Source organism: Cryptotermes secundus, unplaced genomic scaffold, assembly GCF_002891405.2.
Source record: "Cryptotermes secundus unplaced genomic scaffold, Csec_1.0 scaffold673, whole genome shotgun sequence".
NCBI lineage: Eukaryota > Metazoa > Arthropoda > Insecta > Blattodea > Kalotermitidae > Cryptotermes > Cryptotermes secundus.
Window position 1 is genome coordinate 581853 of NW_019731277.1, and position 21917 is coordinate 603769.

At 41.0% G+C, this 21917-nt stretch overlaps 1 protein-coding gene across 4 annotated transcripts in view; it reads right to left on the reverse strand.

Annotated features, from left to right (window-relative positions):
- Nucleotides 1–526: 526 nt before the first annotated feature.
- Nucleotides 527–21917, reverse strand: part of LOC111866867 — a 56118-nt gene continuing 34727 nt past the window's right edge. For 3 of the 4 annotated variants that reach the window (XM_033752451.1, XM_033752449.1, XM_023856204.2), the window contains 6 exons: nucleotides 18222–18273; nucleotides 9750–10516; nucleotides 7943–8136; nucleotides 6513–6662; nucleotides 5165–5286; nucleotides 527–4502 (listed from right to left, as the gene is read on the reverse strand). In XM_033752451.1, coding sequence (XP_033608342.1) covers nucleotides 2505–4502; nucleotides 5165–5286; nucleotides 6513–6662; nucleotides 7943–8136; nucleotides 9750–10516; nucleotides 18222–18273 — 3283 coding nt within the window. In that variant the 3' untranslated portion in view covers nucleotides 527–2504. Of the gene's footprint in view, nucleotides 4503–5164; nucleotides 5287–6512; nucleotides 6663–7942; nucleotides 8137–9749; nucleotides 10517–16232; nucleotides 17671–18221; nucleotides 18274–21917 lie in introns of those variants that run through there. The other variant, XM_023856201.2, reaches the window with a different exon arrangement.

Sequence of the window (21917 nt, forward strand, 5' to 3'; positions counted from 1 at the left end):
CCCTTATATATCATTAATATAAAATACATCTCACAGGCATAAGAGCAACTGATTATGACTAGACCCTGACTAGATGCACTGTTTCACATGTAACCAGACAGCTGACTTCAAGTGATTGCATGACAATTTCACAGATAAATAAAATTTCAGCATTAAAGCGATTATGAACATAAGTCATCAAGGAATGTGTTCTAATTACATATACAAATCCAGCTCACAAGGGAATGATCTGATCCGACATGTCGAAACTTGTACTATTTTTTTTTCACTGCAAGAGTACACACAACAAAATCCACTGTCAAAATTTTAGCTGATAACACGCACTGCAAGTACTTTTTTAAATTTCTGAACATGGCCAATATTGTAGCCTGTCAGACCCTTGGAGAAATGTCCATTCCTAGGAGAGCAGTACGCAACACGCAACACGGCTGACTCAGCCTAGGCTGGGGTTGTAGAAACCTCTGGTACAAGCGGTTCCTCGTACAGAAAAAAATGAATAACTTTGGCAATTTTTAAAAAATACTTGCAGTTCGTATTAGCAGCTAAAATTTTGACAGTGGATTTTGTTGTGTGTACTCTTGCAGTGGAAAAAAAAAGTCAGGGCAGGTTTTGACATGTCGGATCAGACCATTCCCTTCTCAGGTATAAATATAATTAATCTTACATTCTAATGCAGCATTTAACAGATTTCTGTTATACATATAAGTATAACAATTGCACGTTTAGTTAAATCTAACTGCTTTGGGTGAAGAATATAATTGTCATTGAACAATCTGGAAAAACCACTTCTTTTTCACTGGACTTGAGATTCTCACAATGGTGACTATAAAGAGCATCATCTTCTGGGTTGTGACGCCATTAGGTTTGGTGGAAGTCCATCAGTGCTTCAGAGGAATGTATCACCTCCACCTTCAGGGTCAAAGAGCAAGACAAACAAGAAACATCCTGTTTGCTGACTCCTTCGTTGGTTTACTCAATTCACCCTGAAGATGGAGGCAAAACATTCCTACGAAAAACTGGTGGATGTAGATTGAACTACAAGACAATACAACCCTGAAGATTAAACTCTTGGCTCCACTTTCATTGCGCTCCATATCACTCTCTGTGCTAAACAAACCCTAAGGTTAAGCATCTCTAATGCCTACATGATCCTGAGCCAGTTTATTCCTACTAACATTCTCACAACCTATTTCCCTAAGAGTTGGTTTAATATTGTGACATGATCGAATACTTTAACAAGAGACTTCATCAACTGCTAGACAATGGAATGATAAACACAAAATTACGTCATTATACAAAGAGCCGTTGCTATGCCATGGCCAGTAAATGACTATGATGTGGTGTTTTCTATGCGGTCTGACCTGAGGCTATATAACCAGACCAGATAAGTAACTGACGGCTAACAGAGGCCCCGTATACATTTTATATACATTTATTAACATGTTTAACATGCAAAATGTAAATATCCTTTAGATTATGACAAATGACTTAATACTGCAGACATTGACTCTGACAAAAGACGGACCCGTCCTCTCATCAGAGAGAGCACCCCACAATAAGAAGACCAGAACTGCCAAAAGTAATAAACATCTTGTCATAAACCTCAGATTGGGCTTAACACCAAGACTGACTGACTGAATGACAGACCATCAGTCATAATGTGACTTTGACTTTAACTGATGGCTAGTGATGTCATGAGTCAGTTGAGAGTTGACAGTTGAGTTAGCTGCGAGAAAGTAGCCAGCCGATAAGGACATAACCAGAGGACACTGTTGGGATCTGTTACTAGGCAATGGCTAACGAAGACATAGAAGACTTAGCAAGTTCTGTAGTAAGAAGGTGAGTGCATGTAATAGCGCTAGTGTTATAATTACTTGTAGTTATAATTTATAAGAGTTCGATAATTCTAAATACGAATCCAAACTCAATGTGTAACCACTAAATCATGTGTTATCCTCACAAAAATAGTTCCATAAGTTGACGCTGTCCGTAATGAGGGACACTTCTACACTAGTCTGAATTTTAGTTCACCATCATAACCGAGTGAAATTTCTATAGGGTTGATGGAAATGGAAATGCTTTCCCAGATGAACATACAGCTCATCTGTGCTGTTGTTCCAGGACTGCGTATCCATCAGGATGGGCCAGCTCATGACAAAGCCTCCTTCCATAAACATCCCTTCTGTACTCTCTGTACAACTGACTAGAATATAACAAAGACTCCTTCCATAAACATCCCTTCTGTACTGTCTGTACATTTGACTAGAATACATTTTTCCAATCATGTTAACACAAAACATGTTAATCCTTTTGCTCCCCTTGATTTCTAACCATGAACAGAGGTCTGTCGCACCTGCTCACACTAGTTCGCTCGCGGATTTCTTCTTGTCTTCTACCCTTAAGATGGAGGTGATACATTCCTCTGAAACGTCAGTTAACACAATATCTACATGGCACTACACCCCAGAAGACAGCTTGCTTCATGAACATGGGTGTTCAGTAATTTAAATATTCTCTACTGACTTACCACTTTGATATATCTGATATATAGGGGCAAGTTTTGTTAAGTCTTCTTCTGTACATAATTCAAACATCTGAATATCATCCACACTCCCTACTGGAATCTCATTTTGTTCACTCGTCTCCAAGCCCCCATCCTCGAGTTCGTCCTCTTCTGGCACACCTTTTCTTACCAATGAGTTCACGTCTGAATTATCCAAAGTAATCGCAGCTGCAAGGGAAGTTTCACGACTGTAATCAGAAGCAATCAAATTGATATTTCTATTATTTTCTTTCTTGCCAGAAATTTCGTGGACTACTGTATCGTCTACACTGGAAAATGATTTAAAATTTGAAGCTGCGTGGTTCTGATCTTCGGTAATAGCCATTCCAACTGCCTCGCTAGCACTTTCAGTCAGACATCTCCCTTCAGCAATATGAGAGTCTGTCAAGTCAAAACCTGTTCCAGTTGTTGATAACATTACGGTTCCTTGACTGTTCAACATTCGAACAATTGCATCTTCATCGCTGAGAGTATCTGATGAAACGAGGAAAGTTTGTCGAGATTTGTCAGTTTCTTCTTGCTGTGCTGTTACACTGGTGCTGTCCGTCTCTAGAAGAACCTGTATTACATTAGAGGAATGCGCCATTTCATTCTGAACATTATCATTTACACTTCTAGCGTCTGTTGACAATTTAATTTCATCAGTGTCGGACAAGATTACCTTGACTATGTTATTATATTTTGTACTGGATGTCTGTAAAATATGATTTGTAGTCTTTCCCTTTTCAACTGTAAGCGGCAAATGGGTCTTGACATTTCTGTTCTGAGATGATGGAAGAGTCTGTGTCAAAACAGTCACAGACTCTGTCTTTTCTTTTCTGATCTGATCTTTGCTGAAGGCACTTTTTCTGTTGCTGCTATTCTCACTACCTTGTACCACTATTCGAAACTTGCCAGCATTCTTTGATAAATCATAATCTGAAATTCTGGTTTCATGAGGAAGTACAATGATCTCTTGCATTCCTGATGTAAAGTTGAATTCGTTTCCAACATCTGCCATTAGCGTTACATATTCTACATTTACCAGACCATTATCATCACCTGTATCATCATTCCTGCCACCTGAGAGTGTTTCTACTACTTCAGATGATTCAAGAAAGGTACGCAAATTTGCATATGTCTTAGGCTTATCTATTTCCATGCTCCTGCTATCATCCTGACTTTGATACAACTTAGTTTTATCAGCTTTGTCAATGGAAACATCTGTACTTTTCTGAACATAATTTTCATGAATCACATTTGTAGTACATAAAGGTGAGTCATTTCTTTTTGTACTGGGCTTCAGTTTCTGACCAAAATGACATAAGTTCTCCTTTGGAAGAGGATCCAACTGATCAGCACACTGCCTCTCTGTATCACCACTTTGTACTAGCTGAGTGACATCATGGACCATGGGCTCAATTAAGAGGTTTGTATTCTGATTACAGAGTTGTATGAATTGGGGCAGATCTTGAGAAAGATTCACGTATATGTTTGAACTATCACTTATAAGGTTGTTATAAGATGTAGGTTGGCTGCTTGTTGAGCTAACACACAGCTGCTGTGCTAACTGGCTTGGGCGTACACTTGTTAGTTTACCCAACTCTGCACTATCACTGCTACGCATCTGCACAACTTCACCTGAAATCTGGATCCCCTTGCTAGAATTAATATTTCTGTTTCCCTGAGCCTTACTGCTGCCTACTGAAGATGATGAAGAAACCTGAACCAGCTTACTGTACACCTTCATACTGTCTTGACCCTCAGACGGTTGTATCTCTATATTTGACAGAGCTCGTTCACGTTGAGCAGAAGCCACGTCATTCAGATTCGTTACACGAGCCAGTTTGGGCCGAGGCCCACTTTTCCGTCCCCTGGGTATGACAGGTTGCTGCAGATGACGCAGAGTGTGACGTTTCCGGTTGCTGCAGTCCGCAAACTTTTTTCCACAGATGTCACACTGATAGTGAAAGAGAAATGTTAATGAAACGTTTCTATAAACTTCACCATTTCATTTAGAGAAAATTATACCATACAAGAGTATAGCGACACTGACTTATATTGCAGTCTTGTGGGTTGTGACACCATGTAATTTGGTAGGCAGGTACTTACATACTAAGACCACATAGTGTCATAATCCAGAAAACCTTAACACAAAAATTAAGCCCACAAAGATTCTTAACCATTCCATCCATATCGCTTGCTTTTGTTGATCTGACTTAAGACACCATTCCCAGTAATGAATAAGTTTCAGTTTTTGATTACTGAGCAGAGTGTCACATCTAACCACAGCATTCAAATCAGTTTTTAAACATATTAATCAATCAACTCATCAGTCTAATTACTAAGAAATTCTAGAAAGATAATTCATCTTTCCTTTTAATGTTTCCATTTACATGCCAAGGTGAGCAAGAACTCTAAATTAAATATTGTAATATTTAATAAAGGACAGAGAGAAATCTCATATTTTGTGGTTATTATAAATGCTTGGAATACACTCAATAAATGTTCTCTGTTTGGTCCACAGTATGAAACAGGAAACTAATATAGTGACAGGAAAGTCATATTTCTATATATATATAACAGATTAAGTAAACCACTCCACACAATGCATAAACTTACCTGAAATGGTTTGTCGCCTGTATGGGATCGACGGTGTCTAAAGAGGGCATTTCTGGTCACAAACGTCTTGCCACACTCCCCACACTTGTTATTTCGCTGACCTGCATGCCTCAACAAATGTGCTGGTAATAAAAATTAAATTATTAATATCAGGATAACTCAATTGGTACAGCAATGGCGTTTGGCTGAACTGTCGGGGTTCAATTCCCAGTAAAGGCAAGATTTCTCTCCTCTCCACGGCATCTAGCCCAGCTATGGAGCCCATCAAATTTCCTATTAAGGCCACGCCATAGCTCAAGCAGTTAGTCACTGGCTTCCCACCACTGCGGCCCGGGTTCGATCCTGGGTCTGGTCAAGTGGGATCTGTGGTGGACAAAGTGGCACTGGGGCAGGTTTTCTCCGAGTACTTCGGTTTCCCCTGTCAATCTTCATTCCATCAATTGCTCCACAATCACCCTCACATATCATCTGGGGCTGGTACAATAGGCCAGAAGTGGCCACAGTACAAGGGACTTAGTCCCACCCCACTAGCAATAAAAAGGAGCCTCCTATTCAATGACTTCTGGGTATAAAGTGGCTGAGGCATGAAGCCTGTCACTCAACTCCATTGCTGAGGTCAAGAATGGTGGAGCTTATCTCCACGCCCCCATGTCATCACGGCACAATGCTTAATAATTAAGCATAGGGGCAAATTTATTTACCCTACCTCTACCTTACATCAGAAGCCATAATTCTTTTTTGTGGGTTACTTTACAGCACTGTCAGTAGCTATGATAAACAACAATGAATGGTATGTTAATAGATTAATAATGGAATGGAACTGACTTGGAAAGAAACAATCATAAGCATTACAGGTACAGAAACTTGTTCAGTGAAAGAAAAAAATAAACTGATGTGGGGGTAAAATTTAAAAAAAGGCAGATGTCCCTGTGCTTAATTAATTAAACACTACGCCATGAAGATGTATGAGGGACTGGAGTTACAGCTCCACTTTTCTTGAACTCTGTACTAGACAGAGGTCAGGGGGCAGCTTCAAGCCTGCGCAAAGAGCCCCCTGGTACCCACTGGGTAAGAGGGTGGGTGGGCCCCAGAACCGGTCTGGACACTATGGAGGACAGAAAATCTTGCACTGCCAGAAATCAAACCCAGGCTGTCCAGCCTGTAACTCGATGCTATACTGACTGTGTTACAAGTGATTTGGGGGTATCTGCAAAAACTGAATACCATGAAATTTTCAGTATGTGTTACATTGCAGGCTTGTTCACACTTGTACATTTTGCACAAAACAGATTCATGTAAAGTCTGAAAGAAACTCAGACTAGCTGAATATTTGTAGTTAAACTGGTACCTTTGAAGTTGGTGCTATATAGGAACTCCTTGCCACACATAAGACATTTATGCTTCTTAGCACAGCGATGCACTCCTTGAATATGACGGCTCAGTTGGCAGCGTGTGGTAAATCTCTGCTCACACTCTGTGCAATGGTGAGGTCGTTCACCTGAAAGTACCAATTAGAGTAACAAGATAAAGCTACCCCTGTAAAAGAACATGAAGGTTCATATGGTTGTGAGGCGTCAAGGCTACATATTTTCTAGACAATCAGCTCACAGATGGTGGTGAGTTTATCAGCCTTATACGCTGGCCACCCTTTACCCCCATGAAGATTCCTGGTACTCATTTTCGTTATGGGTGGTGTTGACACCAGGGCCATAGTGCGGCTGGAAGGATTGGGTCAGTTGAAAAATACAGTAACCTCATTGGGAATCAAACTGCAACCTTCTGACACATAGCATAGTGACTCGGCCAACTACACTACTGTGTGCCCTTCAATTACAGTAAAATTCCTGTTTCTTTTCTCTCTGGGAAACAATGGGCTTAGACACTATATGTTTAGCATGAACAACACCATTAACCCCATGTTAAAATACGGCTACTGGTCACACAGAAGTGGGAGACACAAGTTACACCCCAGTAGTGCCAGGAGATTTAGAACCCTTATTTCCAGACAATGGTTTCATAGTACTTCGCTAAGAATGCGATCCTCTTATATGTACTGTCATGTACTTTGGCAGATCGGTAGCAACATTTTGGCAGAACTTTTTGCTCCATCATCAGGACAGATGAAGTGATTGTACAATATTCCAGGGACCAATATTAAATGGCATTACTATCACTCCCACCCCTGATGTTTGCATGTTTGTATAATTAGTGATATAAAGTACACAAATGGAGTGACCTCCAGTAGCAAGATGTTACTATCAAGTTTAATGAAAATCTGTTCATACATACATAAGTTATTAGGGGGAACACATACATACAAATGTATATATATCACCATGACAATATTGAAATTTTATTGTCCTTGTAGAATAAAAATAAAGGTAAGAGTAAAGTTCTTCCTGTGCTTAACTAATTAAGCACTACGTCATGAAGGCGTATGCGAGAGTGGATACATGGATCCACATTTTCTTGACCTTGGCACTAGCTGGAGGAGATTGGTCAGCTTCACGCCCCAGCCACTTTACCCCTGGGGAAAGAGCCAATGGTACTCAATGGATAGGCGGTTGAGTGGACCCCACAGCTGGTCTGGACAGCACAGAGAAGAGAAAATTCTTGATCCTACAAGGACTTGAACTCCAAGCCCTTGGTCATCCAACTTGTAGCCAGTCACTATACAAACTGTTCTATTCTGGCTCTCAGAAAATAAAAGGACACTAAATAGTTTCAGGAACTCCAAAAATTGCGCCTATATTTTGTGTGCGTAAAGATTTAACACACCTGTGTGGGTACGCTGGTGCTGCTCAAGGTGACCAGCCTGACGGAACTGCTTGCTGCAAAGTGGACAGGTGAACCGCTTTGTTTCTTCACTGTGTAACTTCACATGGTTACACAGTCCTGAGGCTGTATGGAACAGTCTCCCGCAGCAGTGACAACAATAATTTCGGTTTGCTGAGTGTGTCTCCAGGTGACTCCTTTGGAAATATTAAATTCTACACTACACAAAGTCAATGTCTAAGCAGAAGTAACATGCAGAAGGGTGAGTACTAACTGGGAGCTATGCAAAGTAACATCAAATCTGCCTTCCTGTAGCACTCTTTTTCCCCTTGGCACTACAGCCCCAGTGGGCCTAGGCCTACCTCCATGAACTTCTCCGTTCACTTAGGTTTTTCTAGATCTTACACATTCGGTAGGACTCCTTGGACAGGTGATCAGCTCGTCACAAGGCCTCTACCTGTACACAAACACACAAAAACGCACACACACAAACTAAACATTCATGCCCTGAGTGGGATTCGAACCCACGATCATGGTTTCTAAGCGAACGAAGACAGTACATGCCTCAGACCACCTGGCTACTGTGACCGGCTCCTGTAGCACTTACCATACAGATTTACGATAAAATAATTTCTTTACATCCTGCTTGAGGACTACTGTGTTACTGCTGAGAGGTGGTCTGCATACCCCAATGACTCAGAGAGCTATGCTGGCAGAAGGATAAGCTCCTGGTAGGGCCACCCCTGCCAGGCAGGTCAAAGGGTAGGGGACAGATGAAGTGTAGAGCCTGGTCCTCCAGGTTGGGGGTTGGATATGGGCTGATGACACCAACCCGGAAAAATTTACTGTTACAAAACCATGGAGGAGGAGGAGGAGGAGGAGGAGGAGGAGTATGAGAAAAAGAAGGACAAAAAGAATAACTTCTTTACATAAGTAGTTACAGAATCTATTTCTACACAATTAAATACAATTACTTACTAATAATGAGTCAGGATAGCATAGTCAGTATAGCAACTGGCTACAGGCTGGATGACCATGGGATCAGAGGTTGAGTTGTGGTGGGGGTAAGAATTTTTGTTTCTCCATGTCGTCCAGAGTGGCTCCGGCTCCCAATCAGCCCATATCCATGGGTACAGGGGCTCTTTCACTGGGGATAAAGCAGCTGGGCCATGAAGCCGACTGCTCACCTTCAACTAGTACCAAGGTCAAGAAAACGTAGGTCTACACATCCACTCCCCCGTACGTCTTCATGGTGTAGTGCTTAATTAAGCACAAGGACAACTTTGCCTTTTTAAATCAATAATATCAAAAGAATAATAAATTATGAAGTTACCTTTGTACTTAATTATGTAATTAAGCACTATATGTGATGGCAGGCGGGGAGTGAAGGTATAGGTCTGTCATTTTTTACCTCAGCACCAGATGGAGGTGAGTGGTCAGCTTCACACCTCTGCCAAGGATACAGGTCCTGGTGCCCATTCTATAGGAGGCTGGGTGGGCCACAGAGTCACTCTGTACGTTATGGAGAAGGGAGGTCCTTAGCCACTTCTGGGAATCGAACTTTGGTTGTCCAACCCATAGCCTAGCTGCTATTCTGAATGAGTTATCCCAGCTCCAATATCAAATGAATTGTTAAAATAATTAATGACATGTGAAACATTGAAAGAAGCTCAGCTGAGAATCAAAACATCTACAATTACACATGTGGTGATTGACCAGATAAAATATTCACAAATACAGAATCACTACATGCGGCAACAATGACTGGAATTTCAATGAAGATTCTAAATACCTTGAAATGTGTCATTACCTGAGTGAGAACTTGGAACGGAATTTTTTACTACATTTGTCACACTGAAATTCTGGCAGACTCAGATGGGTTGCAACATGCGCCTTCAACTTCCCACGACTGGGGAAAGTCTTCTCACAAATATGGCACTGGTGAATTTCAACGGATTTCTTACTCTTCAAGGACCTTTTTAAGAGTTTTGCTTTTTTAACAAAATCTGTAGCATCTACTGAGGAATTTGTTTGCAGCCGTTCATTTTCTTCTGCTATTACTATGTCATGTGCTTGTTCAGCAGTAAGATCACTCTCTCCTGCACAGGCATTTTTCTTCTGGCTTCCAGCTCCTTCTTTCTTTACTCTACCTTTGTTCCTCCTGTACTCATTTACATTTTTTACTTTAATAGTGTTTTCCCTATACTTCTGTTTATTATTGTTTAACTTCTGAGTTATCACAGGTATGTCATTTTTTGACAATGAATTCACAGACAAGGTATCATTCTCTTTCTGTGGCAGCACATGAGTTTTATTCTGGAATGCTTCGGCAGGAATTTTGTCAGCAAGTGAAATCTGAGAGAGACCCCTAGAAATCTCGGAACTTTCGTTATCTGAATATGTGACACAATGCTGACCAGAACTGGATACATAAAATGAAGACTTCTGCCAGTTCTCTAAGTACTGTTGTAATTTCTTCTGTGTCCGTTCACATTTCCTGTAGAAGTTCTGCCAAGAGGCAAGCTTCCTGTTGCAATCATCACATACTTTCTTTGGTAAACTGTCATCTTCTTTAATCTGAAAAACATATTCAATCAAATACAGTTATTGTAGCTGATAACATCTGTCTGAATACAATGTACAATTCTTTTTTCCCAAATTCATCCTGAAAAATTTATCTATATTATATTAACGTATATTAAACTGTTCACAATTATCCAAGTATGATGAGGGTTAATAGGATTTAACAGTTTGTGAGAATGGTACATTAATACTTTATTACGTTTATGGACATTATCCATCCTCTTGTCTTTATCTAGAAACCGTCCTGTTTATTTTTCAAAACATAACGTTTCAGAGACTGGATTCTGTCTCCCAACTGAGTAGGTTTTACCTGAAGACGGAGAAAGAATCCAGTCTCCAAAACGTCGTGCTTCGAAAAATAAACAGGATGGTTTACGGATAAAGATGAAATGATGGCTAATGTTCAAAAACATAATATTTGTACTAAGGGTTAACAGCCCAAATTTTGTTTGTATTTATTCATTTTTTAGCACAATTTCCTAATTTTGAAAAAATTAGATAAGGTTTATGAGATCACCTTGCTGTGTCTCTGTGAATCCCTTCCCACATTATTTTTTTCTCTTTGTATGTGGTCCATCGAAAGAAAGTAAGCGATTAGTTCTTCCCAAAACTTCTTGCTTATTTATTCATTTAATGACGCTATCCGACGCTCAGTATGTACATAATGTCCAATGTCAGGATCATTAGTGAATAATTCACTGGAGGAGAGAAGGCCTAATTTTAGGCACTGCCTCAGCATTTACCTGGAAGGTCTGAGAAAAACCAAACAGAACCTCCACAAGTCTCCATGCTGCAATCTGGACTTGAAGTCTCCTAAATACAACCGAGAGTGCTAACCATTTGACCTTCAGTACCGGGATGTCTGAGACAGACGTAGCTTCAGGTAACCTGCCTAAGAACCTACTAGCCTTTAACAAGGAACAGTATAGACAGGTTCGGGACTGCTGAACAGACGCTGTACAGTGGGGCAGCACATACATGTTACAAGCCTCTGTAATAATGCTATATGAAGGAAATGTGGATATGAGAAGGCATTCTAGCCCATCTCTGGCTAAGCACAGAACAGAGACCTTCAGGGATGCATGGTTTGGGCTGACAGATATTAGCAGAGCCTCAATGAAAAAGCCTGTGGCTACAGCAGTGAGGACAGGGTGCTACCGTCCCTCTTCTCTTTGTTTGCTCATCGTTGCTCCGGCCGCTCCTTTCCTCCTCTTCTCTTTGTTTGCTCGTCGTTGGTCCGGCTGCTCCTTTCCTCCTCTTCGCTGCTATGGCTGCTCCTGCTTGCCGCTCCGTCCACCTTTACCCTTCTTTGCTATTTGGGTACTGAGGTAACCAGGTTGGATTTAGGATAATGGTAGGCATGGATCCTTATCTCAGGTCGATAACAGGTCTTTCTTCGGAGAAACTTTAACACGACTAACCCGTGGCTTTACCTTAGGTTTAATATACTCATTTTTGGTCACATTCACTATTTATGGCAGTTAAATTTACACTGTTTCGCTTATAAAGGCGATTCTATGAAGAAACAAAGCAAGTGCCTCCACTCACTAGGAGGGTTTCTTATTATCTGTTGCCTACTACTGGCTCGGCGACGCTAACGGACCTACGGGCCTTCCCAGCACCACACCCTAGATGACATCATTCCCCACATCAATCCGGGGATCCACCACCCATTCTCCATCTGCAAAACTGCACATGTGAAATAATGCCGTGCTATTATCACGTAGGCACCTCCCCTCCAGGGCCTCACACATTCAAGTCCACTAGTAAACGGTTACAAGGGCTCTTTGAAGGGACCTAATGAGCTCAGGGGTTTGAGTGTTTCAGGCAACTGCCAGTTGTCACCCTCATGTCAATAATAATAATAAAAAAAAAACTCCATGATTTTAGTCCGCAAGTGAACTATACCGACCAAGCGACCACTGCTTGTTGACCGGAGCCGCTACAGTAACAAACTTGCAGCGACAGTGAACAGCCACATAGTAACATAACGTAGGGTTAATTTTGAAAGCAGCAGATACAACAGCATGCGGAAACTACAGAAAACTGAAAAGCCTGTATATTAAGTTAATCACAGCAAACCACAGAAAACTGAAAAGCCTGTACATTAAGTTAATCACAGCAAACCACTGTGTTTCTTTAACAGGAACTCTTTATATACATTTCTGTTACTCATATTTAGGAGGTGATGGGTTTGAATCCTGGCCAAGACACTGGATATCCTGACTGAGGTTTTGTGTGGCTTCAGTTATTCAGTACAGAGGGGGTGGATTTCCCCATGCACCACGACTAACAGTCTACTGTACGTCGCCCTTTAATTTCTACTGTCTCCATACCCTACCGATACTGGTGCCCACTATCTCCCCTTTCTGCCAGCAAGGTCAGCCCTCTACTGGCATTGGTACCCGATAACTTCCCCATCTACCGGAGGCATTGTAAACTACTTGGGCGGGAAATATTTTGCCTAATTTTGCTCAGAGGTCTCCTAGAGACATGACGATCTTTTACGTGCCGTAAATCTACGACACGGGACCCACGGCTTAAAGTCCCTCCCGGAGGACTTGTTCCCTGAATTTTTCCACCCTTAAAAAGTCATGAGGTGAGAACGTTACCCCTAGACTACGGAGATCGCTCTGTGTGCCCTTATTTGGTCCCTCCAAGAAAATGCTGAGCTAGTGCCTCAATTTTGTTATGACCACTTCCTTCAAAATCCTTTTCAATTCATCATTCATCTATTCTCATAACATTCTATGCCATATGGCCTGAGAAACTGACAGCATCATAAAATAACCCACAAGAAAAGACAACTCTTAATACATTAACCATAGAATACATGTTTTGATGTGTGATGAACGCATCGTCAGACATTTTTACATGGATGTACAAAGGAGAATGATGGTGTAAACCTCATCACTGCCACACCTCCACTGTTTGCATCCAGCACCACAGACATTCAATTTCAATAGAGACACCATTATTAGGAGAACTAAAAGATTCATAACAAGCACTACTGTACAAATATAATATTTATTTCCATAATTTTACAAACTTTAACATGTGCATATGGGCCATTCTTAATACAATTACAATTAAAATACGCTAATATTAAGATATACACCTCCTTCATACATTCATGTAAAAAAAAGTTCCCATGACAGGTTCTCCATACACTGAAACATATAACTTGTGGCTGCTGTACTGATACATATAAGCAGAAGCAATTAATCTGAATGCCCATAACAAGAAAGTGGTATACATTTGACCAGAGCAACCACGTGGGAACACACATGCTAACAGGGCACGTACATATAAAAAGAAAATAATATAGACATATAAACATAGCAAATACATATAAATAATAAATCTTTGCATATTGCAGATAACAATAAAAACCACAAACTGATATCCATATGAAAAACAAAACAACACGAGTATATAATATTAAAACAACTACCAAAATTCAAAACTTCTACACTTTGTAAAAGAAAATGTAAAATTTTTAATAACAGAAATTGTTAACATATATTACACGTTACAGAAAACACAGATGCCACAAGAAGTTTGAGCAAAAAAAAGCTAAAGAGTGATGTTCTCAAGCAGATTTATTTTAACATGAACAACAAAAATGTAGTAACATGGGAATATTTTTAACTTCGGAACTAATGCAGTGTAGCAATTTCAAGAAGTGAGCAGTTGCCTAAGGATGGCCAAATGAGGCCAAAACACATAGCAGTTTAATTGTAATTTTAAGATTATTTTAAATTCAGGAGAAACTGTAAACAAAGTTGCATTAGAGAGAGAAGTCTGTAATGTGATACATCAATGCAATGGGATGCCAAAATATAATACCAAGTACTGAAGGTTGTTTCTTGGCAGGAATGTACATAAGCAAAGAACATATAGTGTTGTATTTCTGCGCTAGTTTCATGAGTCTTGAGTTGCAGCTTATGTATGATAAAACCCTGTTATGGTTAGTTGCTTTACTAATTTTTCTTAGGTATCTACTGCTCTATCTTCAAGGCAAACTGATAACACAATGTTATCACCCAAACATAGTAACACATGCCATATACAACGAACCTTATTAATGGTTCAACCAACAGTTTCTAAAACTGTCGATCATGAACCCCTCACAAGTCACGACCTACTCTAAAAGAGGCCACAGAACTCTCAAGAATTAATTAAAAGAAAGTTTTAGCAAGTTAGAATGATCTAACACAGGTGCTGTTCTGGTGCTGCCAAACATTCAGCAAACTTTTTAATGATTTTACAGGAACTTTTTACAGCCTACTGCAAATGTATAGTTCATTTTATGGTCAGTCTGCCAATCTGTCTCGGCATAAAGCACCCATCTGGGGCTTGTGACCAGATCTTTATTACTGTTTGGCAGTTACCGTCTTGTTCTTTTGGGGTGCCCTCTCTGAAGTGAGGCCGGGTCTGTCTTTTATATATGGTGCTGGCCCTTGCAAGCGCAGTCTTTCTCGGGTCCGAGTCCCTTGGTACTCGAGACCATATATTACTGTCAAATTTGAGCCTTCCCTTTTCGTCGCCTCCTACAACTCGCTGCAAATGTACAGGGGTCATAAAGCTATTTAAATTCTTACTCTCACTACACAGCACAAAAGGGACCTACAACAATGTGCAGCAGCACATTTCACTAATCGGAAAAGGCTGCACCAGAGGGAGTCACATAAATTCATGCATTATGTAAGAGGGTCATGGCATCACAAACTCTGAGAAATCTTACTTTAATCCAACTTTCATTAGCATTGAATACGAACAATAGTCTAAGAATATGACATAGTAGACATGTCACAAGCGAACTCTGTTTCTTGATTTATACAGCAGATTTTCCATCAGATGCTCCAATTATGTACAACAGCACTGAACAATACAGTAAACAATGGATGATGAATTGTTATGGGCATGGGGCATGTGGTAGCATAGTTGGTTGAGGCACTATGTTACTATGGGTTCGAGTCCTGATGAGGTGGATTTTTTTCAATTTACCTAATCCTTCCAGCCACAATATGGCACTGGGGATGACTTAGTTTCTAACAGACACAAGTATCAGGTATCGGCCGGCGAGTAAGGCCGACAACTTCACCGCCATCTGTGAGCCGATTGTCTAGAATATGTGGGGGCTTCGACGCCTCGAAACCCAATGGGCCTCCACGGCCTTTTACAGGGATAGCTTTACATTTTTTTATGAAAGGAATTAATCACGCTTTCCTTTGTTACACTGTTTATATATAGAAATTATCGTATTATTTTTAGATTGTCTTCCAAATGCATAAGTTATAAAGCATAAAACTGGGCGGTCAAATGATCACGAATGGTCTGGAAGACGGTTCTTACAATATGCCGTAAGTCACTATCCTGGCAGTCACCTGGACAGAGATTTTCGTCACAAAATTATGTTATAGAACCGCATAGTCGACCACATTCGTAATCAATCGGCATCCTAATATTAACGACAATGTCTCTACTGCTAGTAAGAGTGTGGTACACTTAACGAAGGAAGGGGGAGCTTCAAATGCTTGGTGTCTACGTCTAGGACATGAACGATTTTGAATGTAAGGTTAACTTCAACGAAGGATCCTGGTTTAAAAGTTACAAGATGTCACAGGTCGTCCTCTATCCGATCTTTAGCACTGATACAGGCCTATCCTAACGCAACAATAACAAATATATATATATGCATACTAACTTGTAGCTGAAGACATTTGTATATAAGCTGTGAAAGTTTCTTTTTTGGTTTAGTTTCGGCAGATGACAGCTGCGAAGTAAAAATGTCTGTAAATCGTCTTCCAAGTCGGCCACAGAGCCTGCATTTCTTCTGAAAGTTCTCTTCATTTTTCAATCCCATTCCTTTTTACATCGAACACATTACTTATTTACTAATTGTTTACGAACAGAATACGTCAAGCCGGCCAAGCATACTAAATTCGTTCCTGTGATAGCTGCTGCCATCTGTGGCTGCTATGGAAGTCAAGTGCGCTAATGTTGAATGAGTAGGTAAATGGACGAAGACGCTAAATTTATACAAACTATCCGAAAATTTCAAATCGCAGGCAGAAGTACAGTTATCTAATGTACCAACCTAATTTATCGTAGCATAATCTAACCAAGCCTTCCCCAGATGTGTACTTGCAGAGCTTTGATGCGCTAATCTAACCTGACGGGATATGGAACTGAAAACACAAGTGTGTGTTCAGGCAGATGTTTAGGTAGGTGTGTGATGTTTTCTTGCACCAGCCTACACTAATCTAATCCAATTTGACGAAACTTTGCCAGTATGAAATTTATCACAATTTAATGTATCCCTTTCTCTTGAAAAAAAATATACCGTATTACAGCGATTATAAGATGCACATTTTACACATTTTTCCCCCGTTGAAAAACTGAGGTGCGTCTTAAATTAGAGGTATGTGCACTTATCTAATTTTTTCCTAAAATCCAAAGTAAAAAACTGGATTCGTCTTAAGTTTGATGTAATACGATATATATATGGGTCATATCAAGAATACCAAATACCTGGAACTTGACATAATACGAACAATTACTTTTATTCTCAAGACATTTCCCATTTTGTTTATATTTCATTAAAGATAACTTAAATCAACATATGTCTTTATGCCAAACCACATCAGTGCAGCTAATTGGCTTTGCAATAGCAGTTTTTAATTTACAACAAATGAACATCAATTATGCACTAAAGTCGTAAAGAGAACGTTAGGAAAATACATGTGTACTTAAAATGGAACCTTCCAATTCCTGTTAGAAATCAGACGCTTTCATTTACATACATCCATAATCCTTTGCATCGATCATTTCCCGTACATAATAACAAACCGATATTTGAATACAAAGCCTCATGATTATATGCTACATCACTATATTTCAATAGGCTATTTTATGCAGACATCCTTTACGTCATTAAATTCATGATATGTTAAACCAAGATAGTCACATAATTAAGTCAGTTTATTACATAACGCAGGTGACCTCGCCCCAAGAGTTCCGCTGCAATGAATTATCGACATTAAAACTAAGTGTCCCGATAAAGAATGTCTAGACTTTCCTAAAAAAAAAAAAGTAAAGTAAAAGTAAAGTAAAGCTACCCCTGTAACAGGCCGTGAAGGCCCATAGGGTTGTGAGACGTTGAGGGTCCCACATTATCTAGACAGTCGGCTCAAAGATGGCGGTAAGGCTGTCAGCCTTACGCGCCGGCAGCGCTTTACTCCCCAGGAAAATTATTTCATTTAATTCCTGGTACTCATTTCTGTTAGAGGCTTAGTGAACCCCAGGGCCATAGTGTGGCTGGAAGGATTATCGTAATATTTAAAATCTGAGAAGTTGTGTTCTTACTAACAGAAACGGCGATTTATCTGAAAATCTAAAAAGATTATGACCTTAAATGAGGAAACTGAGCTCTCCAAGCTGGGAAAGACATATCATTGAATGCATATGAATACACTGCAGCCACTGCTTGAGTGTCTCGCTAAGACATTTTCTGCTAATTAAGCACTGAGCAGAAACTAACATGCTGAATCTTAGGTCCTCGTAGCGGTATCATGAAGGGTGCTGTCTTCTAGGCTCTAGTGCTCTGTAGTTCTAAAAGAGCCCAAAATCTGGGAGAAACATATCTCCTCCATCTTCAGGGTCGAAGAGCAAGTTAAGCAAGCGGAAAACTCACCATTTGCTGCTGTTCAGATCTGTGGTATGTCTGTATCTGAACACCAAATGACCTGAACAAAAATAAGAGGGGATCAATTTTCATTCCAGCTTAATTTTAACCAATGACAGAAACATCTAGAAATTTTAATTCTATTGGCAGGGCATGGGCATGTAGCGTAAATAGGGGAGACGAGGAATGCATATAGGATATTGATGGGAAAGCCAGAAGGAAAGAGACCACTGGAAAGACAGAGGCGTAAGTAGGCGGACAATATTAAAATGGATCTTAGAGAGATAGGATGAGATGGTATGAATTGGATTGTTCTGGCTCAGGATAGGGACCAGTGGAGGGCTCTTTTGAAAACGGTAATGAAACTTCGGGTTCGATAAAATACTTGGAAATTGAGTAGCTGCAAATTTGGCTTCTCCTCCAGAAGGGCTCAGCTCCATAAGTAAGTAACTGACAACTTCCACGAGCCAGTACAGTCTACCATCTTGCGTGTTGCGTGGGCGTACATGATGTGTGTGTCATGGCGACCGAGTGCCAACAAGTTTACTGTGAGCACACAGCCTTACAATATCGCTAAGTGTGGCGTGAAGAAGAACATGAACACAGTATTATCAGAAGTTTCCATTTATTGTTTGTTATCCCTGTAACAGGCCATGAAGGCCCATAGGGTTGTGAGACGTCGAGGTTCCCACATTTTCTCTCGACAATCGGCTCACAGATGGCGCACGTTTCCAACAACGATTAACCAATACAATAAAAAAAAACAATACATCCTGTGTCAAATCATTTACACATTCGAGAACTGAGATGGATACTGGATATGTACATAGCGACATGTCAAACTGTTGTTTGGCAACGGGATATGGAACGCGGTTACGCAACAGTAAGGAAAGCGGTGTTTGTCCGTGCCGTGCCGAGTGGAGCCGAAGCGCGCTAGTTGCTACGCAGCGTTGTAGTAAACATATATCGGCAGCGTTGCCCAGCAACGCCTCTGTAAACACGGTGATTACGCAACAGTGAAGCGAGGTGAGTTTTCCGCTGTCCGACTGAGGGTCTGTAAGAACAACTGTAATGCCTAAGGAGTTCTGTTGAAGTCTAGCATTTGCCAGAGTTAGTTGAGCATTAGCACTCGATTTCCAGCCTTCGAAGGGAAGAGCTGGGTTTTAGCAGTCACCGAACAGATCAGCAGACGCCTCACCGAGAATTTTGATACTGCTGTAGCAATGTCAAGACGATGTGAAAGGTGATAATAATAGTACTTTTAAGTGTGGATAAGTGTGTGTCAAATAAATAATCGCTGAATCCGAGACCCACGTGAAATTCGTCGCATTAGGAGGCAGAAGTAGGTTATCAGGTAACACGATACACTGGTGTCAGGAAAATTACCAAACTGCGTCTAACAAATAAGACCGCTTAAAAAACTCCGTGGCCTGTAGTCCGAAAGCGAACTATACCGACCGAGCGACCGCCGCTTGTCTGCGAAGTTCGTGACCGCCTCTGTGGTCTAGTGGTCAGAGTACTTGCCTACAGATCCAGAGGTCCTGGGTTCGATTACCGGCGCTACCAGATTTTCTGAGAAGTATTGAGTCTTCCACTCAACCTCGTGAGGATAATTGAGGAGCTATTTCAAGGAAATGGCGACTCCGGTCTAGAAAACCGAAATTAACGGCCGTGGGGATCCGTTGCGCTGACCATGCGACACCCTCTATCCGCTAAAGCTGGCAAGACTGCTTAAACTATTTTTTTTCTTTACGGCGCTGTCAGTATGTAGGCTGAGTCGACTGGTAGGATGATTTATAAGAAAGGATTTGGAAGGAAGCGGTCATGGCTCAATCTAGCTACTATCGCGGAATTAGTATGGAGGGACTGAGAAGAACCAGGGATATCTCGGGCAGGATAGCCGATGATCCGGCCGAGATTCGAATCGAGCACCACCACCACTTCGGGTCGGACAGCAAAGAAAACATCGCTTCCAATAATTCCTCTGTTGTTAGCCCACTTTCCTTCTGTACATGTATGCGTATCCCCCATATCGTTGCTGGCTCGCTAAATACTGTCGCGTGTTGCCTATGTAACGCGACAAATGACTTCACGAAGGTCTCCAAGTCCAAGTCACATTGCGACTGACGGTCTCAGATTTAGCGAGACTTTTATAACCTGGTCTCGGGCGGAACAGAACGCACCATCTCGGTGCTTTTGATCTCGGCCGTTGTCATGCAACGAATCCTCTGTTGTCTTTTCATCTCCGGGGTAACGCGTTTGTTGCTTAATTTATTCCTAGGCAACGGCCCACTATTATTGCGTTTCCATGGAAGTATACACGCGGCACGTAACAATACGTTTCCGCTGCAATGAATACACAAGCAAAAAAATAAGAACTCTAGACGCGTTGTCTTCAGTTGAGCCTATGCCGTTCTTCGCAGTGTGTCTTGTTTGTCATCCCTGCAGAGTAGCATATAGAGATACGTTCAGGTAAGTTTTTTTACGAGTCAGTGGGATTATTACGAACGTCTTTGCTATTATAATCTGTGTAATTATTTACTGGACATAAAGCACTTACACACATGTAATACGTCGGATCAATTCAGACCTTGCTTTACAAAGGGCATAGGAAGCAAAATATTTTATTTGATTTGTGGTCTAGTAGTCAGAGTTCCTGGCTACAGATCCAGAGTTCCCGGGTTCGATTCCGATTGCTACGAGATTTTCTGAGAAGTAGTGGGTCTGGAACGGGGTCCACTCAGCCTCATGAGGATAATTGAGGAGCTATTTCAAGGAAATAGCGGCTCCGGTCTAGAAAACAGAAATTAACGGCCGTGGGGATTCGTTGAGCTGACCATGCGACACCCCCTATCCGCAAAATTTGGCACTAACTTCGCCGACAGGCGGCGGTCGCTCGGTCGGTATAGTTCGTTTGCTTGAGGAATAAAATCACGGAGTTTGTTTTCTGTTTTATTAGGAGTTTTTTACACTTCATGAAATTTGTCTGCCATCCAGACACTTTCCTGTTTATTGAGTCTGGGCTTGTAAGTTGATCTAAAACATCAATGATAATCCAAAATATTCAAAAAGTAAACCGACATATATTACACAAATCCTTTATTTTTTCATTCGTATAACTCTGTGGTCTAGTAGTCAGAGTCCCTGGCTACAAATCAAGAGGTCAGGGTTCGATTCCTGGCGCTACCAGAATTTCCGAAAAGTAGTGGGTCTGGAACCACGGAGTTCTTTTATAACTTAATTTTGTTCAGACGTGTAAGGAGTGGTTTCTCGGGAACGAGACACAAGAAACTGGTTATCCTGCCTCCGTTAATATGGGTTGCCCTGGTGGCAGTGGCAGTGGCAGCAACAACATCAATAGTGGTGGTATTATAATTTTACTGTCTTAACTCCCCTTACTTAACAACAAACTAAATATCTGGGCTGCTTCGTCTTTTTAAGTAAATTTCATTTATATTTAAAAAGGATTATATAAGATATGAGCCGGTCACGGTAGCCAAGCGGTCTAAGGCATGTACTGTCTTAGCTCGCTTGGAAACTGGGATCGTGGGTTCGAATCCAACTCAGGGCATGGACATTTAGTTTGTGTGTGTGCGTTTTTCTGTGTTTGTGTACAGGTAGAGGCCTTGCGACGAGCTGATCACCCCCCCGCCCCAAGGAGTCCTACCGAATGTGTAGATCTAGAAAAACCGCAGTGAACGGAGA